The following is a 26,482-nucleotide window of genomic DNA, read 5'->3' as shown; positions in this document are numbered from 1 at the left end:
AAACTAAATGCATGAAAAACACTAAAAATATACAACATTTACAATACAAACAAAAAAAAAAGTCAAATCACTAAAATGAATTTAAAACATATAAAAATACTCAATAAACTAAGTAAATGTAAGTAAGATATACTCCAAAATAATCATATGTTGATGACTCATCAGGAAGCATTTTCTCATTTACATATCACTTAAATAAAGTGAGTGAGTATTGTCAAGGAACAACACACTAGAAAAAAGTAATTTTGGACACCATTTTATCTTTTTTGAATCAATTGAATCCCTAATATCTTAACCTTAAATCCTAACCAATTAGATAATTTCATAACAAATCAGATGTGGGTTATATTTATAGGGCAATTACTTAATAAGTCGCCTACCACAAGAGGTGGCCTCATAGTATAGAACTAAAAAATCGGGCGCGGTACTAAGGGGGTTGGCAAGGTTCAAGTCCTCCCTAAAATGGAAAAAATATTACATTGGCCCCTTTATATTATAAACAAGTAAATGGTCAAATTTGATCCCAAAAATGATAAAAATTTAATTTAATCCTGCAACAAACTAATATATGACATGCAACAATACTGAACTCTGACAAATGTAGTTGTTAAGTTTAGATTTTGTATAGGTTGCCACTTATAGTTGGTGACTCAGTGAGCCTTGTTGACACCGATTGATTTCAACTTATAGGCTAAAAATCTTATAAATATGACTATTGGCACCTTATTCCCCCACACCCAAAGTTCATTTCCAATCCTTAAATTTGTTCCCTTTTTCTATCACTTTAATTTGTAATTATTTAAATGTTTTGGGTTTGAGGGTTAAGATTAGAGTTTAGGATTTAGTGTTTTAAGACTTTAGTTTATGATTTTTGAAATAGTAAAATGCAATTTCATCATATATTAATTTATAATTTCATTATTTATAAGAGAACTGAAATATCAATTTTTCATTTTTGGAAAGCCAAGGCTTCTACCTACCCCTTTTACCACGCCTCTATTCACTCAAAAGTCTAGACTTGTATTTTATTTTTTAGAATCGTTTTATATTGGCTTCAACTTTACCAGCGTGAGCATTTTTACTGCCTTAACTTCAATAAAAAATGGGAAAACATCATTGAGTGTGGTACCACTATTTAGCCCTAATCAACTTGTAAAATTTAGTGAAGTTTTTTTTAGAGGAAAAGTTGACTTGACAATTAAAAATTTAAACCCATTGACGTGATAAGTCATATGACAGTTCATTTTTATTTCATAATAGTTCAAAAAATAAAAAATATATTTAAAAATAAAAAAAAGTTCATAAATGGTTAAAAAAAATCTATTCACGTTAATGATTAAGTACATGTAAATTGTCACACGAGCTGTCACATTAGTATCTTTAAAATTTTAATAATTTAGTCAATTTTTTCATAAAAAAGCAAATTAACTAAATTTCGAAGATTGAGAGTCAAAGTAAAAAAAAATAGAGTCAAAATAACAAAATGAATAAATATTAAGGTAACATTGGTATGATGGAAAGTGGTCACTTTCTTGGAAATTTAATCAATCGGAAAACGATTTCAACATTTGATATATCAATTTTTATTTACTTTCCTTGAAATTTAACTTTTTTTTGGAAGTTATTTTCCTATGAACATAATAATGTAATTCCTATGATAAAAGGTGGGAATGTTTTTTCCCATGTAGATTAGAAATTTAAAAAATAACAAGACTAAATTAACCTATTTTATATTAGTTTAGGTATTAATCTATCCATAAATGTAAAAGAAGAAGAAGAATAAAAAGAAGTTATTGCCTCCTTCCTCCTTCCTATTATTTGATTTTCTCTATTACTACTATGAATTCTTGAGAAGTAAGTTTTTTCCTTAATCTTATTTTTTATATACATATTTAATCATATATATATTATATCATTTTCATATTATATTTATTTTCTATTATTTTTTGTCTTTTTCGATATACTAATTGAAAATTTAATTTTATTATAATATTTATGAATCTTTATGAGGAAAAGGAAAAAAAATTAAGGCTTATTGTATGATTTTGAGAATGAACAAATGATTGGCAACCCATTTAGAATTAGAAGTAAAATAGATAAGATAAGTGATCAATCAAATTTCATTACGGTTATGTATTATATTTAAAAAAAATTCAATACTTAAAATAAATTATGTTACATTGGGGCTTGAAAAAATAATGTAAAAATGATCCAATAAAATTTAATATTAAATGTTTAATTCAAATATTTGATAACAATAAAATTTATTATAAAAATTAAATATATAAATATTATATTTTATATAATAAGAATAAATTCGTAAATTATTATTATATTTTTAAAATATTTAATGAAATGTAATATTTGACGTTTGATTGAAATGAGAGAAGATGAAACGCTGGCAAAGAGTTAAATTAAAGTTGAAAGAGAGTAAATTTTTTTAAATTTCTGTCTTCCATTGAAATTATTACAAAATCCATATATCCAAACACTCCATATAGACGTGAAGACTGCTCTAGGTTATTAATTTTATATATTAGCCGAAAAAGGAAGGGCCCAAGCAAAATCAAAAACTTCTCTCCAAAGTCTAGATGAAAAAGCTCTTTGTCAGATCAACAACATCAAAGCCAAGTAAAAGATCTTACAGGTATCGCTTCTCACTCACTTTCTTCACTTTTAATAATAATTTCGCTTTTATTTTTGTCCTTTAATCGCTCTCTTAGCTCTGCTTATGTCCTTAATTATGTTCATTAGGCTTCTGCTCTTTAATTAATGTTTCTTTTCTCTCTCTTGAGTTTGCTGTTTTCGGTTTCCTCTTTTTACTAGTGGTACCTATTTTTTAGTTAATTCTTAATTTTAGCTTTTCATTAGGTTTTTATGCGCTTACAATGTGTTTGGTTGCCGAGAAAATGAATAGGGGAAAGTCAAAAGAAAACTAGAAAAAAGGAAAAAAAAAAAAAGAAAGAATGAAACCCCTTCCTTTTTAATTTGCGGATTCGAATTATTAAATTCTGTACTTCTGAATACTGGAAAAAGAAAATAAAAGGAATCGATGTGAAATTGGGTGCTTTGGAGGTCTGGCGAATTCTGATATTAAGTTTGAGTTTTATTTTTAGATTTTTGAAATTTTGGACGATTAACGTTATTTTTGAAAAAGAAATATTGATTTCTCAAGGTAAATTTCGTAAGTGAACCCATCTCAAGTCACTCTTGAACCGTGAATAGTCTTTGAAGCATTTATGCACGTATAATTTTGGTAATAGTAACTTTGTTTCAGGCTTTCGCCATTCTATGTTGTTAGGGTAATTATTTGTGTTCTTTTAAATGGTTTTTTGGTAATGTTGTATATCTGGCTGCAGTGTGAGAAGTGGGGGAAGTTCAAGTTAAATGGATCGAGGAAAAAAGCTGACTAACTTCTATGGTAACAAAAACAACAAGATTTACATGGATCTAAAAGACATAGTAAGGGAGAATGCACTTCGTTACCTTCCTGCTAAATCACTTTTCCGGTGCTTTGGAGTTTGTCGGGATTGGAAGCATCTAATATCAACACCTTTCTTTGCGCACAATCAATCAAATTCTTTCCATTCTGTCTCGGGTTTCTTTTACCAATCACAAGCAGGTCTGCCGTCATTCATGTCTCTTGACCCTGTGGCTTATGGTGTTCCAGACCCATCTCTAAAGTTTCTGCCCGAACCTGTTGATATTAGGTCCTCTTGTAATGGGCTGCTTTGTTGCCAGGGGCGTACTGGTTACAAGGCTTACTACATCTGCAATCCTGTTACCAAGCAGTGGAAGAAACTTCCAAAACCAGATGCTGATCATGGGTCTGACCCTGCCGTAGTGCTCGTATTTGAACCATCATTGCTGAACTTCACTGCTGATTATAAGTTAGTTTGTGCTTTTCCATCTGAACTTGATGGATATGAGTTTGAGATATATTCCTCTGAGAAAAGATCATGGATAATTTCTCGTGAGATTTGTTTTTCTGAGAGGAAGGTCATGCCTAAGTCAGGTATTCATGTGAATGGCACTGTTTATTGGCAGACGATGGGCTTTGGAATTACCGCATTCGATCTCAATTCAGAACGGTTTCAGCTCCTCGATAGTGTAGTTGGGACCTTAGGAATGAGGAATGGGAAGCTTTGTTCGGCATACGTACATGCTCAAAACTTGGTCGTGAATATGCTATCTAATACTCACTCGAATACCATGCAAATGAACAGCCATGCCAAGATGTGGGAAGAAATGCAACCCAAGATTCATGTTGATATTTCATTACCCGCATCATCTAATAATAATGCTTCGGGTAGGTATGGATATGGGCATGGAGGAGTAGTGTTTATTGGTGGGGATGTAGTGTTGCTTAGTAATGGGAACAAGTTTTATTCTTATGAAATGAAGAAGAGGGCCTCTAAGGATTTGGGTGAACTTGATATTGATACCAAGGCAGGAATTGTTGGGTATGTGAATAGCCTTGTTGAGCTCTAAGACCATGCGCTGCTGTCTGTATGGACCGGCCTTGACAAGAACACCCTACACAATCTCCCCCTTTTATTCTCATTATCAGGCATTTGTAAATATGTTTTTATTGTGTCTTTTATTTTATTTTGTTATTAAATCTTTTTTGGTCCTTTTGTAGTAAGGATCTATGATACACGGTTAAATAGTTAACTATTGGGAATTTTTTTTCGTGTTTTAGAAAGGTAAAGTTTGTAATGTGATAACTATGAGGTGTGATAGTAAACTTATTTTTTAATCATGTAGTTGAGAGTTTGATCTTTACTAATGAGGATAAAACATATTATATGATTAATTATTCACTTCCTCGAGAATCACCAAAAAGAGATTTGTAATTTCATGATTACTTTTTTAGCAAAACTATAAAATGTTGTTGGATTTAGCAACCTTTTTCCTTTTTCAATGATTATTTTTGTTCCAATGAAGTTTATATACAGGCAATGACATATCTTAGAACCGTTTTGCACATAATCTATAAAACAAATTTATTAAAATATAATGGTTCTAGAATATTGTGATTGTTTGTATATATTTTTAAATATTTTTTATATTAATAAAATTAAAATTTAAATGAATCTACATATTTAGACTTATTCTTTGGATTATCATATATCTAGATTTATTATGAATTTAAAAAATAAAAATATTTTTTTTAAAGTTTAATTTTTGAAATTTACTTAACATTTCTATAAATTTATAATTTTGTAAAAACTTTAATAAAATTAAGTTTGAAAAGAAGCTGGAGGATCATTTCTCCACGTTTATTATAGAATAAAAATTTTAAATATTTTTAATTTTATTTTGCTAACGTTGTAGTTTACAGTGAGGATAAAATGAACTTATAAGAAATTAATAAAGGATTCAATGCGTGTATCAATATTACTTTTTTAAAAATTCTCTCACCTATTATGATGTGTAAAAGAGTTACTGACAAATGAACTCCGAGGATACAACAAAGCTCAATGGCTATCAATTTTTTGCATTGATGGAAATAGTTCATAGAGCATAGCATAGCAAGAATATCATTTTCTATAAAAAAAATTATGCAATTATTCTTTATAAAACAATCTAGAAATATAAAATTTGCGAGAGAATAGAAAAAAGCTTTTGATGTGTTTTTTTAGTGTGTCATACAAATGAAAATTTATATAGGAAGCCTCATGTCTCTTCATAGGAATATAATTATCTAGATGGATAGTCATATATTTAGCAATGAATATAATTATTCAATAGATATCTACTAGAATAATTATGACAATTTGTTAATAATCAATTGATATAACTTTTGAACTTAAGAGATATAACTCATCTATATAAATATTGACAACTTTTAGTTAATAATCAAGTGACATAACTTTTAATTTGTAACTATTGAAATATTATATATATTTTGAAAATGTTAGTAGCAACAATTACTGGCATGAACAAAGACAAAAACCATTGTCAAAAAAATTTTAATTGAATGCATTTTCATAAAAGAATTTAATTGATTTTTTCATGAAAGTTAAAAGAGTTATGTACCTTTTAACCTTCTCTTTTAACCCACACAGTAGTGTGCTATAACTTAATAAATATCTCTTGATAACAAAAATAAAAAATGAATTTAAAATTTAATAGAAATAAATATTATAAAAAATGTTTCACAAATGAAAGATAAGGAGGGTTAAAAATGATATTAAAACCCACAATTAAAGAAAAGTGGGCATCGAGGCAGCCAATCATATGTTTAACCTGAGAAATCTTATCGACCAAGTAAGTTATTGCGTTAGTCGTAAGCCCGAAAAGGAAGTTCAATGTTATAAACTGTCTCAAAACTCTTTGAAGCATCTTTGAGGGATCAAATCTTTTTCATTTTCAGGATTTTGCCTCGCTCGGACTCTCTGCTTCCTTCAGTACGCTTTGGGTTAGCTTTGTTTTCTTGATCTCTTTCTGTTTGTTTCCTAAGAATATTAAGGATAAAATGAAAAAACTTTTCGACAATAGGATTTCCGTGTAGTATCGAAAAAAACAAGAATTGTAAAGTGTTAAACTTGATGCTTCAGTGTCTTTTTCTGTTTGACATGTCTATTTCCGGGGACCGGTCAACTGTGTTGACTTGACTTAAGTCGTTTAGTGTTTTCTAAATTTCTTTGTAAGGCTTTCGTGTGTTTTTTTCAACCCCCTTTTTTTGGGATTTATTTTCTTGGTTCTTTCTGTTTGTTTGCTCAGAAATAAAAATTCAACAAGAAAGAAAATGGGGCTAAGGAAAGAATTTTCTTCGACTGAATTTCCATGTAGTTTCTTGAAGGCGTAAATTTCGTGCCAAGCTTCGTACGTGTTCAGTTTTCTTGTGTGGGTCCCAAACAATTGCTTTTTTTTTTACTTCGGTTTTCTTTTTTTCTTTTCATTGTTTCTACTTTTAAGCATTCTATTTCTATCAAACATTTCTCTCAACTCTTGACTAACCTTTCCTTGAATCAAGAAAGGTTTGTTTCATAGGATTGATTAGTTTGGCTTCATTTTGTGTCTATCTTATCAGCTGTTAATTGTAAATTCCTTGCTACTTTCTTAATGTCTATTATCATCGTTCAACTCTGTTTTTGTTCATATTCTTTGTTATATGCTTTTCAATGTTAACCATGCCATTTTAAGGTTTGACTTTGGTTGCCTTATTAATATTTGTGTGTGTACAGCAATCAAGGGTGTTAACAAGCTTACCAAGGCATTGTTTGTCATTTACTGACTAAATCAAACATATGCCTGCAGGTTTATGGCCGATTTCGAGGGCAATAATCGAGAAACTTTGGAAGATGACTTTTGTTTACTTGAAGATTCAGATTTAGAGGGGGATGTTGATGAGCGTTTTTATGAGGTATGCAATGTCTTTAGTTTTTTTTTTCTTTTTGTCACTCTTAATTCTAAGCGTGAGAACATGTCCACGTGGAGTTGCCCATATAGATTTTTGTGCTATTGTCTTCTTTAAGCTTTGTTTTGTAAGTTAGAAGGTCTAGAATAGTTTGAACTAGGATCTGTTTGACCACTTTCTTGTTCTATCTCTTATGGAAATGACTTCTTAGTCTTTTCTGCATTTGTGAAACAAACAATAATGGAGATTGAAGTTATTTACTTCTCTGTCTTCAATCACCACATCACCTTTTTAAACTTCCTGATTATCAATATGATGAGGTCTGCTTGTATTTCAGCTTCCAATCCTCTCACCCAAGGCTAAAGCTAAGACTCCGGTGGATTACAATAAAGCCCTCAAATATGTAGACAGGAAGGAAGCAGGGTTAGAAGATGTCTTGAGGGACCATGCTCTTCATTTACTCCCTGCAAAAACACTCTTTAGGTTCAAAACTGTTTCCAGAAGATGGGATCAGTGGATAAGCAGCCCGTTGTTTGCCCACCGGCAAACTACTTACTTCAAAAACGTATCTGGTCTCTTTTGTCAAGTTGCTGATCACAGTCCTTCCTTCATATCATTTAATCAAGATGCTTATGGCATGCCTGACCCGTCTTTAAGCTTCTTGCCCGAGCCTGTCAAAGTCAGAAGCTCTTGCAACGGTCTGGTTTGTTGCCAGGGTATTGAGGAAGATACCTACTACATTTGCAGCCCTGTGACCAAGGAATGGAAAAAGCTTCCTAGGCCAAACTTGTATCATGGAGCCAAGGCAGGCGTTGTACTTGCTTTTGAACCCTATCTACTCAATTTTAATGAATCTTATGAGCTTGTCTGTGCTGTCACATTTTCCGACTATCCAGTTGTCTATTTTGAGATTTACTCATCAAGGTCAAGCTCCTGGAGAGTCTCTGACACTATATGCTATGAGCTTGATGGTTCGGGATTGCATGATGGTGGGTACTACATGAAGGGAGTTGTCCATTGGGAATCCTCTTCCGGGGTCATTCTAGCGTTTGGTTTGAGGGATGAGCAATACGGATTTCTGCCACTTCCTGCCAATGATGAAGGATATGGAAATGGTGCTTTAGCCATGAAGCATGGCGAGTTGTGTTACATTCAGCCTCGTTATCAAGATAATGTTTGCACTATAAACATTCACGGGAATATGGATATGAGCCTGAAGTCAGTAATCAATCTTCCTTATGATGCGGGGAGCACATTTGGTGTTTGCAGGGCTTTGGGGTTCATTAATGGTGACATTCTGATACTTGGACTGGGGACTAGGGTGATTTCTTATCGTGTTAAAGAACAGAAGGTGGAACTGATAAGCCAACATGAAGGTGGTGCATGTACAAGGTACATTCCGTATGTGAACAGCCTTGTATCCGTGAGGCATCCGTTGATTAGAGACAGGGGCCTAATTGTGTAGACAGACACTCTCAAACTGTCTTGTAAAACCGACCGTCATTCACCTTTGTTGGTATCTCTGGTCTTCTCTTTAAACTAGATGCTTGGTTTTAGGATAATACTTTTTCTTAGTTTGGTGAAACTGGAAACTTCTGGTGTTTTAGGTCTGTATTGAACGTCAATTTTTGAAGCTATATTAATATATGGTTTGCTACATGAATGGATATGTGGATTCCCCTTTTATGACATGCAGAAATGGTTTGAATCATACAAGACTAGAAGTGATGGTTGTTCCAAGCTTGGTACAACTCAACATTCATATCATCCAAAAATTGTTATCTTCAATCATCTTTAGGTGAACCAAACCTAACGATGTTCCTAACAAAATAATTGAAGCTGACACACCCAAGACTTAGTTTTAACCGGTTCATGCAATGAAACAAAATAAAAAACAAATAAAATGGTAAATGATTCTGTTGATGTGTGGTAGGCATTCTTTGATACAGGTGTTGAAAAAAGAGGGGATTTAGGAGATTTTGCAGCTGAAAATGATAATCTATGCAGTTTAAGCCTGTTCTAGAACCAAGGGGGGGAAAAGAATGGCACCTGGCAGAAGTTTAGCAAAGGGGCTGGCAATGCAGGAAATAGTAAAAAACTAAAAAAGAAAATAACAAACAAAAACGAATCAATGGTGTGTGTGAGTGAGAGAAGAAGAGGTTGAGGAGAGGAAATAAATAAATAAATAAAAAGAAAATAAGGCCCAAAATTCCTGCTTTGTAGGAAGCCACAGCGGGGAGGCAACGACAGAGTCCCCTTTCTAGAATGATGGCAAATTTGCCCACATTTTCTCTCTCTTTCCTTTGAGAACCCTTTCTTTCTTCTTCATTCAGGTACGTACCTCTTTTCTCTTTTCTCTTTCAATTTATTTATTTTTAATATTTTTCTTTTGTATTTGTATAGAGGCATTCATCATCAACAGTGTAACATATCCTAATATCAAATGAATGAGTTTCATCATATAATAATATATCAATGCTTTTTAACATGTAGTTTTGTGTCATAAAGCAATAATAATAGCAGGTCTTGCATTGCATGGCCTGGGTTTTATAAGAAGAAAAAAAGAAAAGAAAAAAGAATAGGCTGCATTTAACCTGGCAATTTTGTTCAGGGATCTTCAGTTGTTTGAGCCAAGCAAATAAGGGAGTGGGTGGAGTTTCTTGGCGGGAAAGCTTGTAAGCTAACGCAAAAATGGGTTCATCCCCAGAGAATTCTCCATCTGAAGATTCCCCACCTGCTCCATCAGACTCAAATTCATCACAGGACTCCCCATCTAGAACAGATTCATCATCATCATCATCATCATCATCATCATCATCGCCCCGACCGTCGTCGTCTTCGTCTTCGTCCCCACCACCTCCGGCAAAATCATCATCATCTGACAGCAAACAAGATTCTTCTTCTTCTTCCTCTTCTTCTTCTCCTCCTTCAACTCGGCACACATACCACTCTCCCCCTTCTTCTAATTCTTCTCATTCCCATAAAAGCGGTGGTTCCAAGCAAGTTTCCTCTTCTAAAAATACACCATCCTCAGATTCCTCCGACAAAATTGCCGGCGTAGATATAAAAATCATTGTAGGAGCAGCTGTGGCCGTGGGATTGGTGCTCCTTCTTTTGATCATCTGTTGTATAGTATGTTGCTGTCGGAAGAAGAAGAAGAAAGCCCAGAGGCAAGTGATGTACTATGATGATGCTAAAGGTATTATTAAACAACACCCTTTTTTGCCTGTAAACTTCTCATCCTTTATCAACAAACATGAAGGCTTTTGTTTTATATTTATTACAGTAGAGTTAATTCCCTTATAATCCAATGAAACTGAAGAAAATTCAATATATTATTATATATATTCAATCTTGTACATATATAGTATGATTCGAGAAGTGATACAAGGGTTATATTGATCATAAGCTATATTTCTATTGTATGTTTTGCGCGTAGGTGACGGTAAAGACTATTATAACAACTATCAGAATGCACAGTGGGGTAATGGTCCCAACGGGCCAGAGCATGTTGTAAAAGTACCCCCACCATCAGGAGGTGCTAACTACAGTGGCGGCTGGGGTTCTCAAGCACCACCGATTTTTAGTGGTCAAGCAAGCTCCAACTTCTCAGGCCCACATCCTCCTCCTTTGCCCCCTCCATCACCAAACCTTGCTCTTGGATTCAATAAGAGCACTTTCAGTTATGAGGAGCTGCTTGCTGCGACCAACGGATTTTCCCAGGCCAATCTGATTGGTCAAGGCGGCTTCGGATACGTGCATAAGGGCGTCTTTCCAAATGGAAAGGAGGTTGCAGTTAAGAGTTTAAAAAGTGGTAGTGGACAAGGAGAAAGAGAATTCCAAGCTGAAGTTGAAATCATTAGCCGTGTTCATCATCGCCATCTTGTGTCACTGGTTGGGTATTGCATTGCTGGCGGGCAGCGGATGTTGGTGTACGAATTTGTTGCAAATAAAACCTTGGAACATCATCTCCATGGTAACACTATTCCTTCTCCTTTTCCTTTTGGTATTTGCTTCATGTCATACTTTCATTGTCAAAAATCAGCATGAAACATTGGAATTGTTCAGAGAATATACTGGAGTTTGGTCAAGGATGATAATATACCAGCAAAACTACTTATAATGCTTTTGATCATAAATTCTGAGGCCTGAAATCATTACAAATGTTGCATTGCAGGAAAGGATCGTCCTGTTATGGATTTCCCCACAAGACTTCGTATTGCATTAGGCTCCGCGAAAGGGCTTGCTTATCTCCATGAAGACTGTAAGGAGTTCCCTGCCTCTTTCTTTTTCTTCTGCTACTCCATTTCTCCCCAAGGTTTTCATTTCTTTATTGAATTATATATGCAGGCCATCCTCGCATTATTCATCGTGATATCAAATCAGCTAATATTCTACTTGATAACAACTTTGAGGCCATGGTATCTTCTCTTAAAATTGAATCAGTATCTACTATACACCAATGATAATAGCTCAGGATATCTATGTTAGCGAAACTAACCGAGCCTATTTTATAGGTTGCCGATTTTGGATTGGCTAAGTTGTCAACTGATAACTACACTCATGTCTCGACTCGGGTGATGGGAACATTTGGGTAAGGACTGAATATATAAGCAGAAATGAAGGAGAAGAAAGACTGAAACTGCAAAATCTATAGTGTTATTCATGCATCATCTCATAACACGGAAGTACTTGCTAATGGTTTTGATTTCTTTTAATCCAATATAGGTACTTGGCTCCGGAGTACGCCTCAAGTGGCAAGTTAACAGATAGATCCGATGTTTTCTCATTTGGGGTCATGCTTTTAGAGCTCATAACTGGGAAGCAACCTATTGATATTTCAATGGACGACAGCTTAGTAGATTGGGTGCGTACCTATTCGGCCACTGTATAGTCTCCAAATTTCTTACTTGCAAGTAGATTCATTTATCACCAAAACTGACAGATCTTACCAATATGATTTAGCCGAGTGGTGTATTATGAATAAATATCATATAGAATTATACAAGGTATATATTAATTGGTGTACTTTTATGAGCAGGCTCGACCACTTCTGACTCGTGCACTAGAAGGGGGAAATGTGGATGAGCTGGTTGATCCACGCTTGGAGAAGAACTACAATCAGAACGAAATGCAACGCATGATAGCCTGCGCTGCTGCAAGCATCCGACATTCCGCAAGAAAGCGTCCAAAAATGAGCCAGGTCTAAACTTTGATAACTTGCCTTGTTACAATAGCTTCTATATATGTGATAAATATATGATGAAATGATGATGGAAAGCAGATAGCGCGTATCCTGGAAGGAGACTCTTCCCTGGATGACCTGAATGAGAACGGCTCAAAGCCAGGACAAAGCACAATATTTGGTGCCAGTGGAGAGTACACCAACAGTTCATACAATGCTGACATGGAGAGGTTCAGACAGTTGGCACTTGGCAGCCAGGAGTTCACGAGCAGCGATTACGGAACGTCCAGCTGTGAGAACTCGACAGAGATGAGACCTGGAGGGGCAAGAAAGTAGAACACGTAAAACCAAAACCGATACCCAAGAGCTTTTGAATGACAAAAGCAAAACAAAGCAAAGCAAAGGAAAGGAAAGGAAAAACAGTGATCTGTTTGCATAATGATATTGGTTTACAGGTTGGATCAAATATTGTTTCCGTTCCAGGTCATTTTAGACTCTCAACTTGGGTTCTTTTTGCATTCATGTGTTTTGTCTTTAAATATCGGGATATATATATATATATATATATATATGTATATATATATTTTCTTTGATGCCTTAGACTTGACTTGATCAAGTATAGTAGCACATCTAGCTTCTGTTGTTTATGTGTGTGTTAATTGTATTCTACTTAATACTTATTATAATGACAATAACAATAATAATGATAATATGTAAGACATAATCTATTTGAAGCTTTTCTAAAATTAAAATTAATAATAAGAGTGGTTATATTTAATTATTTTGCATAAAAAAAAAAACAAAATTTGAATTGCTTATGTTTGTCACAAGGTTAAAAAAATTATAAAGATTTTCTAAAAGAAAATGAAAATAAAAAAGTTTAATGTAACTAATTGCTTTAATGATCTAGGCATCAACATCATATTTAAGTTGTTTGAATGAAGAAAGAATGAATGGAATGGGAATGAAATCCTACTTAGGGCCAGTTCTTCATTGCTTTTGAAAAGTGCTTTTGAAAAATACTGTGGAAAAGTGTTTTTGAGAAGTACTTTTGAAAAGTGCTTTGGAAAAATTTAAATGTTTGATATTCTTTGTCAAAAGTGCTTTTGAAAAGTAAAATGTTTATTTTAAACATGATATTATAAAGTAACAAATATGTATTTAAATAATGTTCAAATTAGTTAATATTATAATATTTTAGTAAAAATATAAAAAATAATTTATTATAACTTATTGTTAATATTTTAATATATAATATTAATTTTAAATATTTCTAAGTAATTAATGTTAGTTATTTATTAAATTTAATTAGAATATATAAACTATATTTAAATATTTAAATATAATAATTAAATATTTGTAATTAGATATTGACACAATTGTATTATTTTAAAAATATTTTTATTTTTAATTAATGCTTTTAACACATTTGTAAAACTCATATTAAATAACCAAGAAAGAGAACACAAAATAATAACATCAAACACATTTTAAGTCAAAAGTAAGGTTAAAAAGGTAATATAATAGCCAAAAGTGCTTTTTGATTGAAAAAGTTAAAATTTACTGCTTTTTCATCTCTAAAAAAACTCATCTCAAAAGTTAAAAAAATTGCCCCAATAATATGTGTTCTTCATTACTTTTAAGAGAAAAGCACTTTTTTTAAAAAAAATTCATCCCAAAAGTAATGGAGAACACACCTTAAATCCTAACAAATGAAGTGTAAACAGCTTTCCACAACTTCAAGAAGAAAAACAAATAAAAAAAAAACAAGAAAAAAAAAGTCACAAAGAGAAAAAAACTCAAAGAGTTGAAATTTTATTAATGAAATTCAAAATCGAATGATTTACAATACGTTTCTAAATTAAGAGATAATTCTTCAAACGATATAAAGACATCTCAATTAAAAATATTTAAATCTCATAAAAAAACTCATCGTAAGTGGACTGATTTTTGGCTTGAAAAACAATTTATCTTATCTATGTATTTTGAGTTTATAAAATGTGTATTATAAAAGGTTAAGCCCAACCTGTTCTTGGCTTAGAATGTGAGCCCACACTCATATCAATTACTTTTTGAGACTTACTTTGGTGCTTAGACTTCAAAATATTAAACATATTGTCACTAAAAATGAATATTACCATTAAGAATTTGAGAGTTGTATTATAATTTTAATATTATTTAAAATGTCAATTTTAAAAGTGGTTTGCAAGTTTTAAAGTAATTTTACAATTGTAAATTTTAAAATTTTATATTTAAAAAAATACATTTCAATATTTTAATTTTTCAAAATTTCAAATTAAGTTCTTATAATTTTTTAATTTTAATTGAAAATATAGTTTAAATAATTAATATAATATTTTAACTATAATTTTAAATAAAAACCATATTAAAAATTTGATAAACTTTAGTGAAAATTTACAATATTTTTTTATTTTCAAATTTAGAGTGTTTATTTGAATTGAGTCTTGAGATGGCGACTTTAGTTCACTTGAGAAAGTCTTCATATTGAGAAGATAAATTTCTTAAGGTTTTTTTATTATCTAAGTTCAACGGCATTGATTTGCAAATCATGCAAAGAAAAGAGTGGGGGTGTAAATGAATCTGGTTCAAATGAATAATTTCATGTTGGTGTCGAATTTGTATTTGTTTAAAAATTCAACATTAGTTCAAATTCAATTTGTTTATTAATATCTATGTTTAGTGTAACACTCTCATATCCGACCCAATCGTCGAGTCAAGGCATTAGGATGTGACATTCATTGCCGAAGCAACTACTAAAAATTTCAGATCAATTTATCATATTATTTAATTAATGTAGATCATTAACTCATTTTAGTAATAATTGAATTTAGGATAGATCTAATAATGAGTTAAAGGGGCTCATTAAAACATCCACAATTGATCAAAGGCCAAACTGTAAAGTTCATAAAAATTTTTGAACTGTCATCGCGACGTTGAGGTTTCCATATCGTGACATGGCGAACTTGTCATCGTGACTTCGTCTCCATTTTCTTACAAGTTCCACACTTTATTTTTATATATAATTACTTGAATATATATTCAGATGTCATAACTGTCACTTCATTTTACATATCATCTACTTACATCTATTTCTAATATCAAGTCCTCATAAAAACATGATATTCAATCAAAGATAACAAAGTATATAAAATTTTCAAAAATTTTGGATAAAAAGTAAGTTTTCATGGCAAAAGACTAAATTGTAAAGAAAATAAAACTTCTTTTCTCACCCTTTCACTCATGTTGGAAGGATGATCTATTTCCTTCATTCTTCCTCTCTTTTTATACTACCATTTTTCTAAATAAAATAATAATAATTATCTAAGCAAAATATTAATAAAATTTTATTTAACTAATTAATTAATTTTAAAAATAACCAAAATATCATCAACATCATCATTACATTCTAGAACTCTCCCTCTTGGTAATTGACCATTTTGCCCTTTTTGATTTTCAAAATTTCATCATTGAATCATAACTTAATTTGGTAAAATTGTAACTTAGTCCCTCACAATTCTTCACCTATTCAATTTGGTCACTGCATGCCAATTCCATATCTTAGTAAATTAGATTATTTTCACTTTTGGTCCTTCAACTTTTTCATTTTTACACTTCAATCCCTAAAATTTTGAATATTTATACTTAAGCCAAAAATTTTCCACATATTTACGATTTAGCCTTTACTTTAAATCAATATACTAAAACCTACTTCTTAATCATTATTATTATTATTATTATTATTATTATTATTATCATTTTAATACTCATCAATATTCTCTTTTATCCGTTTTATATCATTTTCTCATTTTACCGAAAAATCAATTATGCATTATTCAATTTATTACTACTTTTATTATATATCAATTGTAGGGATGTTACATTTATGCTTGTGCCATAGAAATTTTTGCATATTTGCAATTTAGTCTCTTACTTAATACATCATGTCATGCTTCTCGATTTAACTCTCTTTTAATATATTATAACTTTCATTTTCTTTGATCTTATACTATAACACCCCTCGCCCATATCCGACCCCGGGACATGGTAAGAGGTGTTACCTGACGTAACTCAACCAACTATACAAAACCGGGCCATAAAATTTTGATAAATTTTAAAACTTTTCTTTTCATAAGCAATATGTTCTTTAAATAGGCTTACGAGGTCCAAAACATACATTCGAGATGATTTAGACTTAACTGAGAACTTAAGAAAAACTTGGAGAAATTCATACCTTAGGGTTCCACACGCTCGTGTGACTCGAGACATGCCCACGTCCTCAGCCCGTGTGCAACACTGACTTTAGGGCACAGCCATGACACACGCCCGTGTAGCCTACCCGTGGGTAATACTGACTTATAGACACGACTATGGCACACACCCGTGTGGCCTAACTGTGGACAATACTGATTTAAAAGTTTGAGTGCAGGGGGACGCACAGCTATAACACACACCCATGGGGGTAAGCCGTGTGTCACATACGGTTTAAACACACGCCCGTGTGTCTTGCCCGTGTGGACAAACTAGGCTATCTTCTAAGCCATTTGTTACCCATTTTGCACAACCTACACAAGATCATTTCAATATGCTAATTCCATCCCAAAAGACATCAATTCATCCATAGAAGGAACATCGTATACTTTTACTAAAATGAATAATAGCCATTACCTAGGCTTAATACAAAATGAAGGGCTTTTATCTTAAGCCAATATACATAAACAATTTCTCAATAATACAACTCCCTAGTCTAGCCCTATACATGGCATAATCAAAAATATAAATCCAACAATACCGAGTATTACGGCTGATAGTGTGATCGATATCTCTGACTTCAAGGGATTCTCGAGCAAAATGGCAGTACTAAAAGAAAAGGGAAAGGAAAGAGAGTAAGCATAAGGCTTAGTAAGTTGCATATATATATACAACAACAACTTCACCATTTATCAATTATGCTCATAGCTCAAAGGTAAGTATAAACTAGACTTACTCATTACCATCAACTCAAATCATATTTTCTAATCGAGCTCGTTACTCAGGCATACCAAATAGGTACCTGTAACACTTACAACATTATCATACTTTCCTTATTAAATCTCTTTCTTAATTCTTAAAGTTGAACCTTTTGGAATACTACCAGATTTCTATATACCTCAAACATGGGTTAAGTTACCGTTGCCATGTCCCAGACATGGTCTTACACTGGCTATCTCTATCGAGGCCGATGTCATGTCCCAGACATGGTCTTACACTAGCTCTCGTACTTACATGCTGATCTCATGTCCTAGACATGGTCTTACACTAGCTCTTGCGTATCCATGTCGATGCCATGTCCCAAACATGGTCTTATACTGACATGTCTCGTAGCCGATGCATGTCCCAGATATGTCTTACACTGGCTAACATCATTAAGGCCGATGCATGTCCTAGACATGTCTTACACTGGCACTCACCTCTACTCCGATGCCATGTCCCAAACGTGGTCTTACACGGGCTATCATGATGCGGCTGATGCATGTCCCAAACACGTCTTACACTAGCCCTCGTCTCAATGCTGATGCCATGTCCCAAACATGGTCTTATACTGACTCTCACATAACCCAATGTCATGGCATGAATATCCGGTTTGTTTCCCGGGGTTCTTACTAGATCTTTCGACTTTCTCAATCATAAATACATATACTTAGTTCCAATTCTAGAAATTTATGCTATATCAAATCAATAACAATCGAATACATGCAATAATAATATAGTTGTATTATTTACATACGACTTACCTCGGTTTACAAAAAGTACTTGACTAATCGGCTTAATCGGATTGCTTGGCTTTGCCTCGATCTAGGTTTGGACTTAGTAAATCTTGATCTATAATAAAAATATACACCCATTTAGTCACTAATTACAACTAGGTAATCATAAATTTACATATTTGGTAAAATGACCATTTTGCCCCTAGACTTTGACAAAATGACCATTTGACCCCTATGCTCGAAAGTCAATTTTTATCGAATTTATTTGTATCTCGGGCCTAACTGAACTATTTTTACTCTTATAGCAACTTCAAATTCTCACTATTTCACATATTTATCAACCAATTTATAACTTATGCAACATAGTCTCTTTTAGGTGTTTTCCATGAAAACTCCTTCACCAAAGTTGTTCATAACACAACTAGGACTCATTTTCTTCCATAAAAACTTACCAAATATCACAAATCCTTTCATGGCAACACCCTAATCTCTCAATCATTTTGCAAAGTAGACCCCTCATTTGAAAGCCCATGAAACAAGCATACTAAAAATGTAAAAATCAACAAGAAAATCATCAAGATCACTTACATTATGAGAGGAATAAGTTGCTGCAAGTTTTCAGCTTTCAAAAATCCATTTTTTCTGATAATTTTGGTGAAGAAAGAAGATGGAGAAGAAGGAAATGATAGTTAGGCTTTTAGGCATTATTTTATCACCAAATCATGACATCATCTACCTAATACTTTGACTATTTGTTTAAAATCCATCACATGGCCGGGCAACACTATTAAAAAGGGTGTAATTTCCCTTTAGAAGCCTTCAATTTTGGTTCTCTAGCTATTTAACACATTTGGTTACTAAAATGTAACTTTTTCCTTTTTTGCGATTTAGTCATTTTTCGTAATCGGGCTTGAAAATATTAAAATTAACTCACTAAATTTTTCATGCACTAATATAATCGTATTATAACCTCATAAAAATAATAAAAATAATTTTTCTATCTTCAAATTTGTTGTCCCGAGACTTCTGTTCTGTTTAGGCCTTAAATAGGGTTGTTATTGATAAACAGTAAAGTATACAAATTTTTACCCCATGTTTAATGCATTTTAGGGATGATTTCTCATTAGAATTGGTGAATTCGATGCTCCTAATGCTTTAATTTCATGTTTTATACTTAAGAGAGCATAGGAGAGCGAAAGGAACGAGAAATGGGCCAAAAATAGAGAAAATGGGCCAAAGTACGAAATCAACACGGCCTGGACTTCCTCACACGGGCAGACTACACGGCCGTGTCAATCTGGTAGAATTGGAGCATGACTCACATGGGTATAGCACACGCCCGTGTCATTTTAACAGGCTCAAACACTGCCTGAAGTAATCGCACACGAGCGTGTCCCTGCCGAGCCCAGGTTAAGTCCAATTCAGAAAAGGTCACTTTTGAGGGCTTCTAGGCATTCCAAAGCCTATAAATACACCCTAGAAGAGGAGAAAAAGGGAGACAGAGAAAAGGGGGTAAGGAATTACTCCAAGGAAGCCGATTGATCCATCTTAGAAGCCGGATTCATCATCAAGACTGAAGATCTCTCCTCAATTTCCCTTCAGGAGTTTTGGGTTTTCTTTATGTTTTGTATTCTTAATTCTTCTCAGATGTTTTCTTATTTAGTTATGAACTAAAACCCCTAAATACCTAAGGGGAATGAAACTTAAGACGAATCTTGTTATTATTTTCTGAATCGTATGATAAATATTTAACTTGTTCTTAATTATGTGTTCTTAATTCTTGTTTTGATATCCCAGGATACTGATTCAAGACATGCTCTTATTTAGAGGAGGAATAGACCCTGTCTAAGAGTACTTTTGTCATAATTAAGCGGAGTTGATTGCGCGCCTAGAAAGAGGGTGACAAGATTTTGCCGGATTAGGGTGAAACCTAATAAGGGGATCCATAAATCGAGTTAATGCAACCCTAGAGTGTTAATTAGAGAAAAGTCTCGGTTATTCAATCTAGGGATTAGACGTTATTAGTCTTGAATAGGGATAATAACATAACTTAGGGATCTCTACGGAACAAGTTGAATGAATAAATCGTCCGATTCAGAGCCAGAATAACAAGTAAAGTCTAGGTGGATTTTTCCTTAGGTATTGTCTTCATTTAATCAATTTTCCCAAAAGAAATTCCCCAATTCTTTTCTCTGTGAGTTCTTAGTTTAGATAAATAGTTAATAAAACAAAATCTCTTTATTCTTTGGCTAGATAATAAAAAGGCAGTCTTTACTAGTACTTTTAGTCCTTTGGGTTCGACAATTCGGTCTTGCTAAAACTATACCACTGTTCGATAGGTACACTTGCCTACATTGTGATAATAGTTAGTTCAAGAATGAGTAATAATAAATATTTAAAACCTATCACGAAATCTCGCAATCAATTTTTTGGCGCCGTTGCCGGGGAACTGAAATATTAGGAACACTCAATTTTTATTACTTTAGCCATTTATCTTTCTTGTAATTTAATTTAATTTTATTATTATTTATTAACTTCCTTTTTCCTTCTCTTGGCAGGTTTTCATAGTTTATGACTAGAAGAAACCCGTCGGGACCATTACTGTTTGACGAAGAAATCGATCGCATAGTTCGTAGAAACCAAAGAGAAATAAGGCGAAGCTTAAGATACACGGAGAACGGGCAAGAAGACGATACTCAACCCCCAACCGAAGAGATGGCTGAAAACCAAGGCAATCAGCTGCCTCCTGCAATGCGGCTAATAAAAATCCTGCTCCACGTACTATGTATGACTATGATAAACCGTCTTTAACAGGAACTAAGTCAAGTATAATTAGACCTACTATTGCTGCAAATAATTTTGAACTGAAACCTAAGATAGTTCAGATGATACAGCAGTTTGTTCAGTTTGATGATTTACAGGATGAGGATCCCAACACTCATTTGGCGAATTTTCTGGAGTTTTGTGACACTTTTAAAATTAATGGTGTTTCTGATGATGCCATTCGCCTTCGGTTATTCCTTTTTTTACTGAGAAACAAAGCTAAACAATGGTTGAACTCGTTACCACAAGGGTCCATCACTACTTGGGAACAAATGACCAAAAAATTTCTACTAAAATATTTTCCGCCGGCTAAAACGGCTAAGTTACGTAATGATATCTCTTCTTTTGTGCAGATGGACTTGAAACACTTTACGATGCATGGGAGAGATATAAGGATCTATTGCGAAGGTGCCCTCACCATGGGTTATCTCTATGGCTGCAAGTTCAAATGTTTTACAACAGTGTGAATCCCTCAACAAAACAGATGATTGACGCAGCTGCTGGAGGAACCAACAACAACAAAACACCTGAAGAGGCTTATGAATTCATTAAAGAAATGTCACTGAATAATTATCAGTGGCAAGTTATGCGGACTAAGCCAACAAAAACAACCGGCGTTTATAACGTCGACTCAGTTACTATACTATCAAATCAGGTAGAACTTCTCAATAAAAAGATTGATGGTTTACTTGGTTCTACGTAGGTATATCCAGTAATGAGGTGTGACTCAAGTGGAGGAGGTGTACATACAGAATATCAATCCTTCAATCCTACAACCAAAGAGGAACAAGTCAACTATAGGTAACAATAACTTTCGATCTCAAAATAACCCATACAGTAATACTTATAATGCAGGTTGGAGGAACCACCCAAATTTCTCTTGGGGTGGTCAAGGGAATCAAAAACCACAAAATCCTCAGGGTTTTCAACAGCCACCTTATCAATAAGAGAAGAAACCAAACCTTGAAGAGATGCTCTTTAAATTCATCTCGGTATCAGAAACTCATTTCCAAAATACTGATACAGTACTTAAGAATCACCAAGCATCGATTCAAGGGCTCGAAACTCAGATAGGCCAGCTATCCAAACTAATCTCCGAACGACCACAAGGTAGCTTACTAAATAATACTGAACCTAATCTAAGGGAGCACCTCAACGCAATTAGTACTCAAGATAGGGAATGATTCATTGCACCTAAGCCAGAATTGATGCAAGAAACTCTGGTGAGCAAAGGTAAAAGTGAGGTAAGTCATAACAAAACGGTGAATGAAGAATATAAACCTTGTGTCCCATACCCTAACGCGACAAGGAAAGATCACTCAGACGAACAATTCGGTAAATTCCTCAAACTTTTAAAAAAATTACATATTAACTTACCGTTTATTGAAGCTTTGTCACAGATGTCAAATGCAATGAAATTTTTAAAAGAGCTTTTAGTAAATGAGCGGAAGTTGGAAGAAGCGTCGCATGTAGAGCTAAACACAGTCTGCTCAGCTATTCTACAGAATAAGCTACCCCACAAATTGAAAGATCCAGGGAGTTTTACAATTCCTTGCTTAATTGGTAGTTTAGATATAAATCATGCATTAGCTGATTTAGGGGCTAGTATTAACGTCATGCCTTACAAAATGTTTAAGCAACTAGGTCTTGGGAAACCTAAACAAACTAGGATGAGCATTCAATTGGCAGATAAATCTATAAGATTTCCTAGGGGTATTATTGAAGATGTACTAGTAAAAGTAGATAAGTTCATATTTCCCATTGATTTCGTTATTCTAGACATAGAGGAGGATAATAACACCCCTTTGATTTTAGGGAGGCCCTTTTTAGCAACTGCTAAAACAATTATTGATGTTGACATAGGTGAGCTTACACTTCGTGTGGGATACGAAACTATCACCCTTCAAGCTCGTAATTCTGGCATCACATCGAACATTGAAGGTAATGGTCCACACCAGTCTACTAAAAATGACAATATGACACAACTTAATTTGCAAAAATTGAGTTTCCAAGAATTTCACGAGCCATGTTCCAGCAATGACCAAGGACACATTCATGAAGAACGAAGGCTACGGATAGAGGAGCTAGACGAATGGCGAGGACATAAACCAAGAACACACGATAAACCAAAATTACGCCAGAAGAAGTTTGATACCTCTCCAAATCAACTTAAGGTTGGTGATAAAGTCTTACTAGATGCCGCAGATCCCTACATTGTCACTACCACACCAAATGAGGAAATCCCTCTTATGGTATTCAGTATTTTTCCATTCGGTACGGTGGAGGTGAGTCATCCCAGGGTTGTACTTTTAAGGTAAACAACACCCGTTTAAAACCTTATTTTGATGAGACTGATAGCATCAATGAGGAGTATAAACTCCTCAAACCACCATGACCATACAACGGAGAGGTAAATTGAGCTTAGACTATAAATAAGCTCTTCTCGGGATACAACCCGAGCATTAACAATATTAATTTCTTTGAATTTTGGTATTTAACTCCTAACTTACTAATAGAAATCTTGAATACAGGTGTTTCTACAGAGACACGACCAAGCACACGGGAGTGCCTAAGGCCGTGTGAAAATAGGGCAATAGATTTCTCCAACACAGGCTACGATAAAATGCCACGGCCGTGCGACATAGCCGTGGTCGAGCCTGCTAAAACAACACAGGCGTGCGACACGCCCGTGTGGAAGACCCGTGGTTGAAACTGAGAAAGGAATACGGGTATAGAGCTTGAACACGGGCGTGGGAGAAGCGAATGAATCTAGACACGGCCGTGCAACACGGCCGTGTGAACCTACACGCCAGAGGAACACGGACGTGTACTAAATGTCATAGGCACCCAAATTTGAAATTAGCGAATCACACGGGCTGAAATTGGGGGACACAGGTGTGTGCCATGGCCGTGTGCCCTAAAATCTATAAATACCTTGCACTATTAACTTTCTTCCCCATTCAAAAACCCTAACCCTAGCATGCCCTCCTACAATCCTAGTCACTCCAAGGTATCAGTTCTCCCACCATCCCTGAGGTATTTACACGCAATTTTAGCTCACATAATTACAGGGAGGCGAAAGACCACTGGAGTCGTCAACAACCACGATGTCTACTTCTTATGATGCATGTCGCAAGGGCACGTCATCGACCTTGCCTATTTCATCACCCTTGCGATTCAGCACCAGACGGAGCGGCATCGGAAGGGGGTCATCTCCATTGGCCCCTACGTGACTAGGCTGGCGCAACACTTCGGGCTCCTTAACACCGCGGCCCAAGAATCATCCCTCACTCTCATCGGCCAGATGTCTCCATAAGACATCTCGAGCATGCTTAGCATGAGGATGATCAAGAGGAGCCGAGGAACCTACCCTCCCCAGTATCGTCTCGCCCAATCTACTGAGGAGGAGGCCTACAAGGACATTCCTGATGATGTCACCCCACAGCACGAGGACCCACCGACTCAGCCACCACCACCCTCTCGTCCAGTTTATGCGGCGGCTTCATATGCTGACATCTCTGAGCGCCTCACCCGATTCGAGCAACAGTGTTTTTAACGATTTGACAACATTGATGCTACTCTACAGCAGATTTGTTAGCACCTCTACATCTCATCGCCAGTCCCACCTCGCGAACCATCCAGCGATGAAGATATTTAGAAATATTTATTTATTGTTTTATGTTTTTAATTTTTATTGAAACTACTTTTTATTTTTGTTAAATTTTAGAATTTTATTTTTAATTATTAATTTTGGTTATTAATTTTTGAGTAATTATTCTTCCTAATATTCCCTAAAAAGTTCTTGATTTTATCACAGTTATATAGAGCTCTTAAGCTCATCATCACATAGGAACTAAAACTCCATCGGGAAAGGTTCTCCACGATTGCCATGTCCTGCTTGACCATGACCCTAGCTACCACTAGATATAATATTCTTTTGGCGTAGGACTTATGGACTAATGAACCTCTACGACCGTCGGAGTATCCTCCTCCACTCTCGAACTGATTACTCTCCAAAACTCTAGTTCGAAGAATTCATCATACAGGAAGTTTCACTTCTCTCCCTATCTTAAATTTATATACTCTAATATCTATCTTTGTACATTGAGGGTAATGTACATCTTAAGTGTGGGGGGGCATTCATTCATTATCAGAAAAATCCTTGAATAATCACCTTGTTCTCTTGAAAAACTCCCATATCATATTTAGGATAAATTTTAATTGATTTATGATTTTGATTGATATATCTTGAAAACATAGGCATTTATGAATTGATTGTTTAAACTTTAAGACATTAGAGAATCAAGCATGATAAGTTAATTTTTAAGAATTTAAAATTATAGGTTGTTTCCCCAAGTCTAAGTACTACTTTGAATTGGAATTCACGAGTCTAAACATCAAAAAGCCATAATTTATTGTGAGATTTTTGAGCCTTTTGAGCATCTATTAATTCTTTTATACTCACTTTTATTATTGCTTTGAGTGTGTCAGTATTGAACTGTTATTCTAGAACTTGCTTGATTATGCATGTCGAGACCACATCATTTGATTTGATATGTCAAAATGATTAAGGCACTTAGGATTAGCCCACTCATGCCATGAAAAGCCTACCTCCACGGTTAACCCCTAGTAAACCCCTTTAAGCCTAACAAACCATTTCATGTATTATACTTAATATTAACCTATAACCCATTATTGTTGAAATCCCCTAAATTAATCCCTATTTTTGTTGAGATTTGAGTTGAATGAATTGCTTAGCTATGTCTTATTCTTAATAATTAGTTTATGTTTTTTTTTATTTAACTTGTTCTTAAAAAAAAACTATGTATACATATCTGTAATTTCATATTCTGAAAAGAAGCTCTGTTGTATGCAAGTAAAGATTAACTCTTTTTCTAGTTTGGCAATTTTTCAATTCAATCTCGATTCTAACCCTTTCTTTCAGCTTGTGACTACACCCCCCTAACCAAGCCTCACTACAACCCTCTAAAGACCTTTTGATTGATGTATCATCTTAAATTATAGTGGTGGAGATTTGATTTTCATGCAAGCCTATGGTAATGACTTTTCATTATTGATTATTGAGTGCTTCATTTATTGTCCTTAAACACCTCGAGTGATTTGAGTGAATCTTTAGTGAGGATGTGAAACTCTGTGATATTATGAATCAAAGGTAATTACTTAGATGCGGAGAGACACCTATGTTTGCATGATTAAATACTCAACTTGGAATGTTTGAAACTTTTATGTTCTTTTAGTTGAATTCTCAATGTATGGTTACCTATGGATTATTCTAAGATATTATCGATAGGAATTGTAAGTTAAGGAGAATTTATTTTGATT

The 26,482-nt window shown here is 34.1% G+C and overlaps 3 protein-coding genes and 1 non-coding gene across 15 annotated transcripts; 3 read left to right on the top strand and 1 right to left on the bottom strand.

Annotated features, from left to right (window-relative positions):
• Positions 1-2,439: 2,439 nt before the first annotated feature.
• Positions 2,440-4,762, top strand: LOC108471141 (F-box protein At5g03970-like). 2 transcript variants are annotated; one of them, XM_017772732.2, is made up of 2 exons: positions 2,440-2,647; positions 3,360-4,762. In XM_017772732.2, the coding sequence occupies exon 2, from the start codon at positions 3,388-3,390 to the stop codon at positions 4,489-4,491; it is 1,104 nt and encodes a 367-aa protein (XP_017628221.1). In that variant the 5' UTR covers positions 2,440-2,647; positions 3,360-3,387; the 3' UTR covers positions 4,492-4,762. The 2 variants fall into 2 exon arrangements, with proteins under 2 accessions (XP_017628221.1, XP_052877895.1); XM_053021935.1 differs by lacking the exon at positions 2,440-2,647 and adding an exon at positions 2,667-3,175.
• Positions 4,763-6,199: 1,437 nt separating this feature from the next.
• On the top strand, positions 6,200-9,035 carry LOC108472869 (F-box protein At5g49610-like). Of its 10 annotated transcripts, XM_053021788.1 has the most exons (5): positions 6,207-6,273; positions 6,380-6,424; positions 6,730-6,852; positions 7,267-7,372; positions 7,704-9,035. In XM_053021788.1, exons 4-5 carry the CDS (start codon positions 7,271-7,273, stop codon positions 8,829-8,831), a joined length of 1,230 nt encoding a protein of 409 aa, XP_052877748.1. In that variant the 5' UTR covers positions 6,207-6,273; positions 6,380-6,424; positions 6,730-6,852; positions 7,267-7,270; the 3' UTR covers positions 8,832-9,035. The 10 variants fall into 10 exon arrangements, with proteins under 10 accessions (XP_052877747.1, XP_052877748.1, XP_017629916.1 ...); XM_053021787.1 differs by lacking the exon at positions 6,730-6,852 and having other exon boundaries at positions 6,200-6,273; XM_053021786.1 differs by lacking the exon at positions 6,207-6,273 and having other exon boundaries at positions 6,313-6,424; positions 6,730-6,831.
• Positions 9,036-9,149: 114 nt separating this feature from the next.
• LOC108471972 (proline-rich receptor-like protein kinase PERK4) lies at positions 9,150-13,329 on the top strand. 2 transcript variants are annotated; one of them, XM_017773507.2, is made up of 9 exons: positions 9,150-9,699; positions 9,978-10,565; positions 10,806-11,342; positions 11,544-11,630; positions 11,717-11,787; positions 11,884-11,960; positions 12,095-12,233; positions 12,408-12,569; positions 12,651-13,329. In XM_017773507.2, exons 2-9 carry the CDS (start codon positions 10,058-10,060, stop codon positions 12,885-12,887), a joined length of 1,818 nt encoding a protein of 605 aa, XP_017628996.1. In that variant the 5' UTR covers positions 9,150-9,699; positions 9,978-10,057; the 3' UTR covers positions 12,888-13,329. The 2 variants fall into 2 exon arrangements, with proteins under 2 accessions (XP_017628996.1, XP_052877740.1); XM_053021780.1 differs by having other exon boundaries at positions 12,095-12,254.
• Positions 13,330-21,459: 8,130 nt separating this feature from the next.
• On the bottom strand, positions 21,460-21,565 carry LOC128284480 (small nucleolar RNA R71). Its single transcript, XR_008274905.1, has one exon. It is a non-coding gene; the product is annotated as a small nucleolar RNA R71 (small nucleolar RNA).
• Positions 21,566-26,482: the final 4,917 nt, after the last annotated feature.

This window comes from Gossypium arboreum, chromosome 11 (genome assembly GCF_025698485.1).
Source record: "Gossypium arboreum isolate Shixiya-1 chromosome 11, ASM2569848v2, whole genome shotgun sequence".
Classification (NCBI taxonomy): Eukaryota; Viridiplantae; Streptophyta; class Magnoliopsida; order Malvales; family Malvaceae; genus Gossypium; species Gossypium arboreum.
The sequence above is the reverse complement of the archived record's forward strand: the minus strand, read 5'-3'. Positions and strand labels throughout refer to the sequence as shown.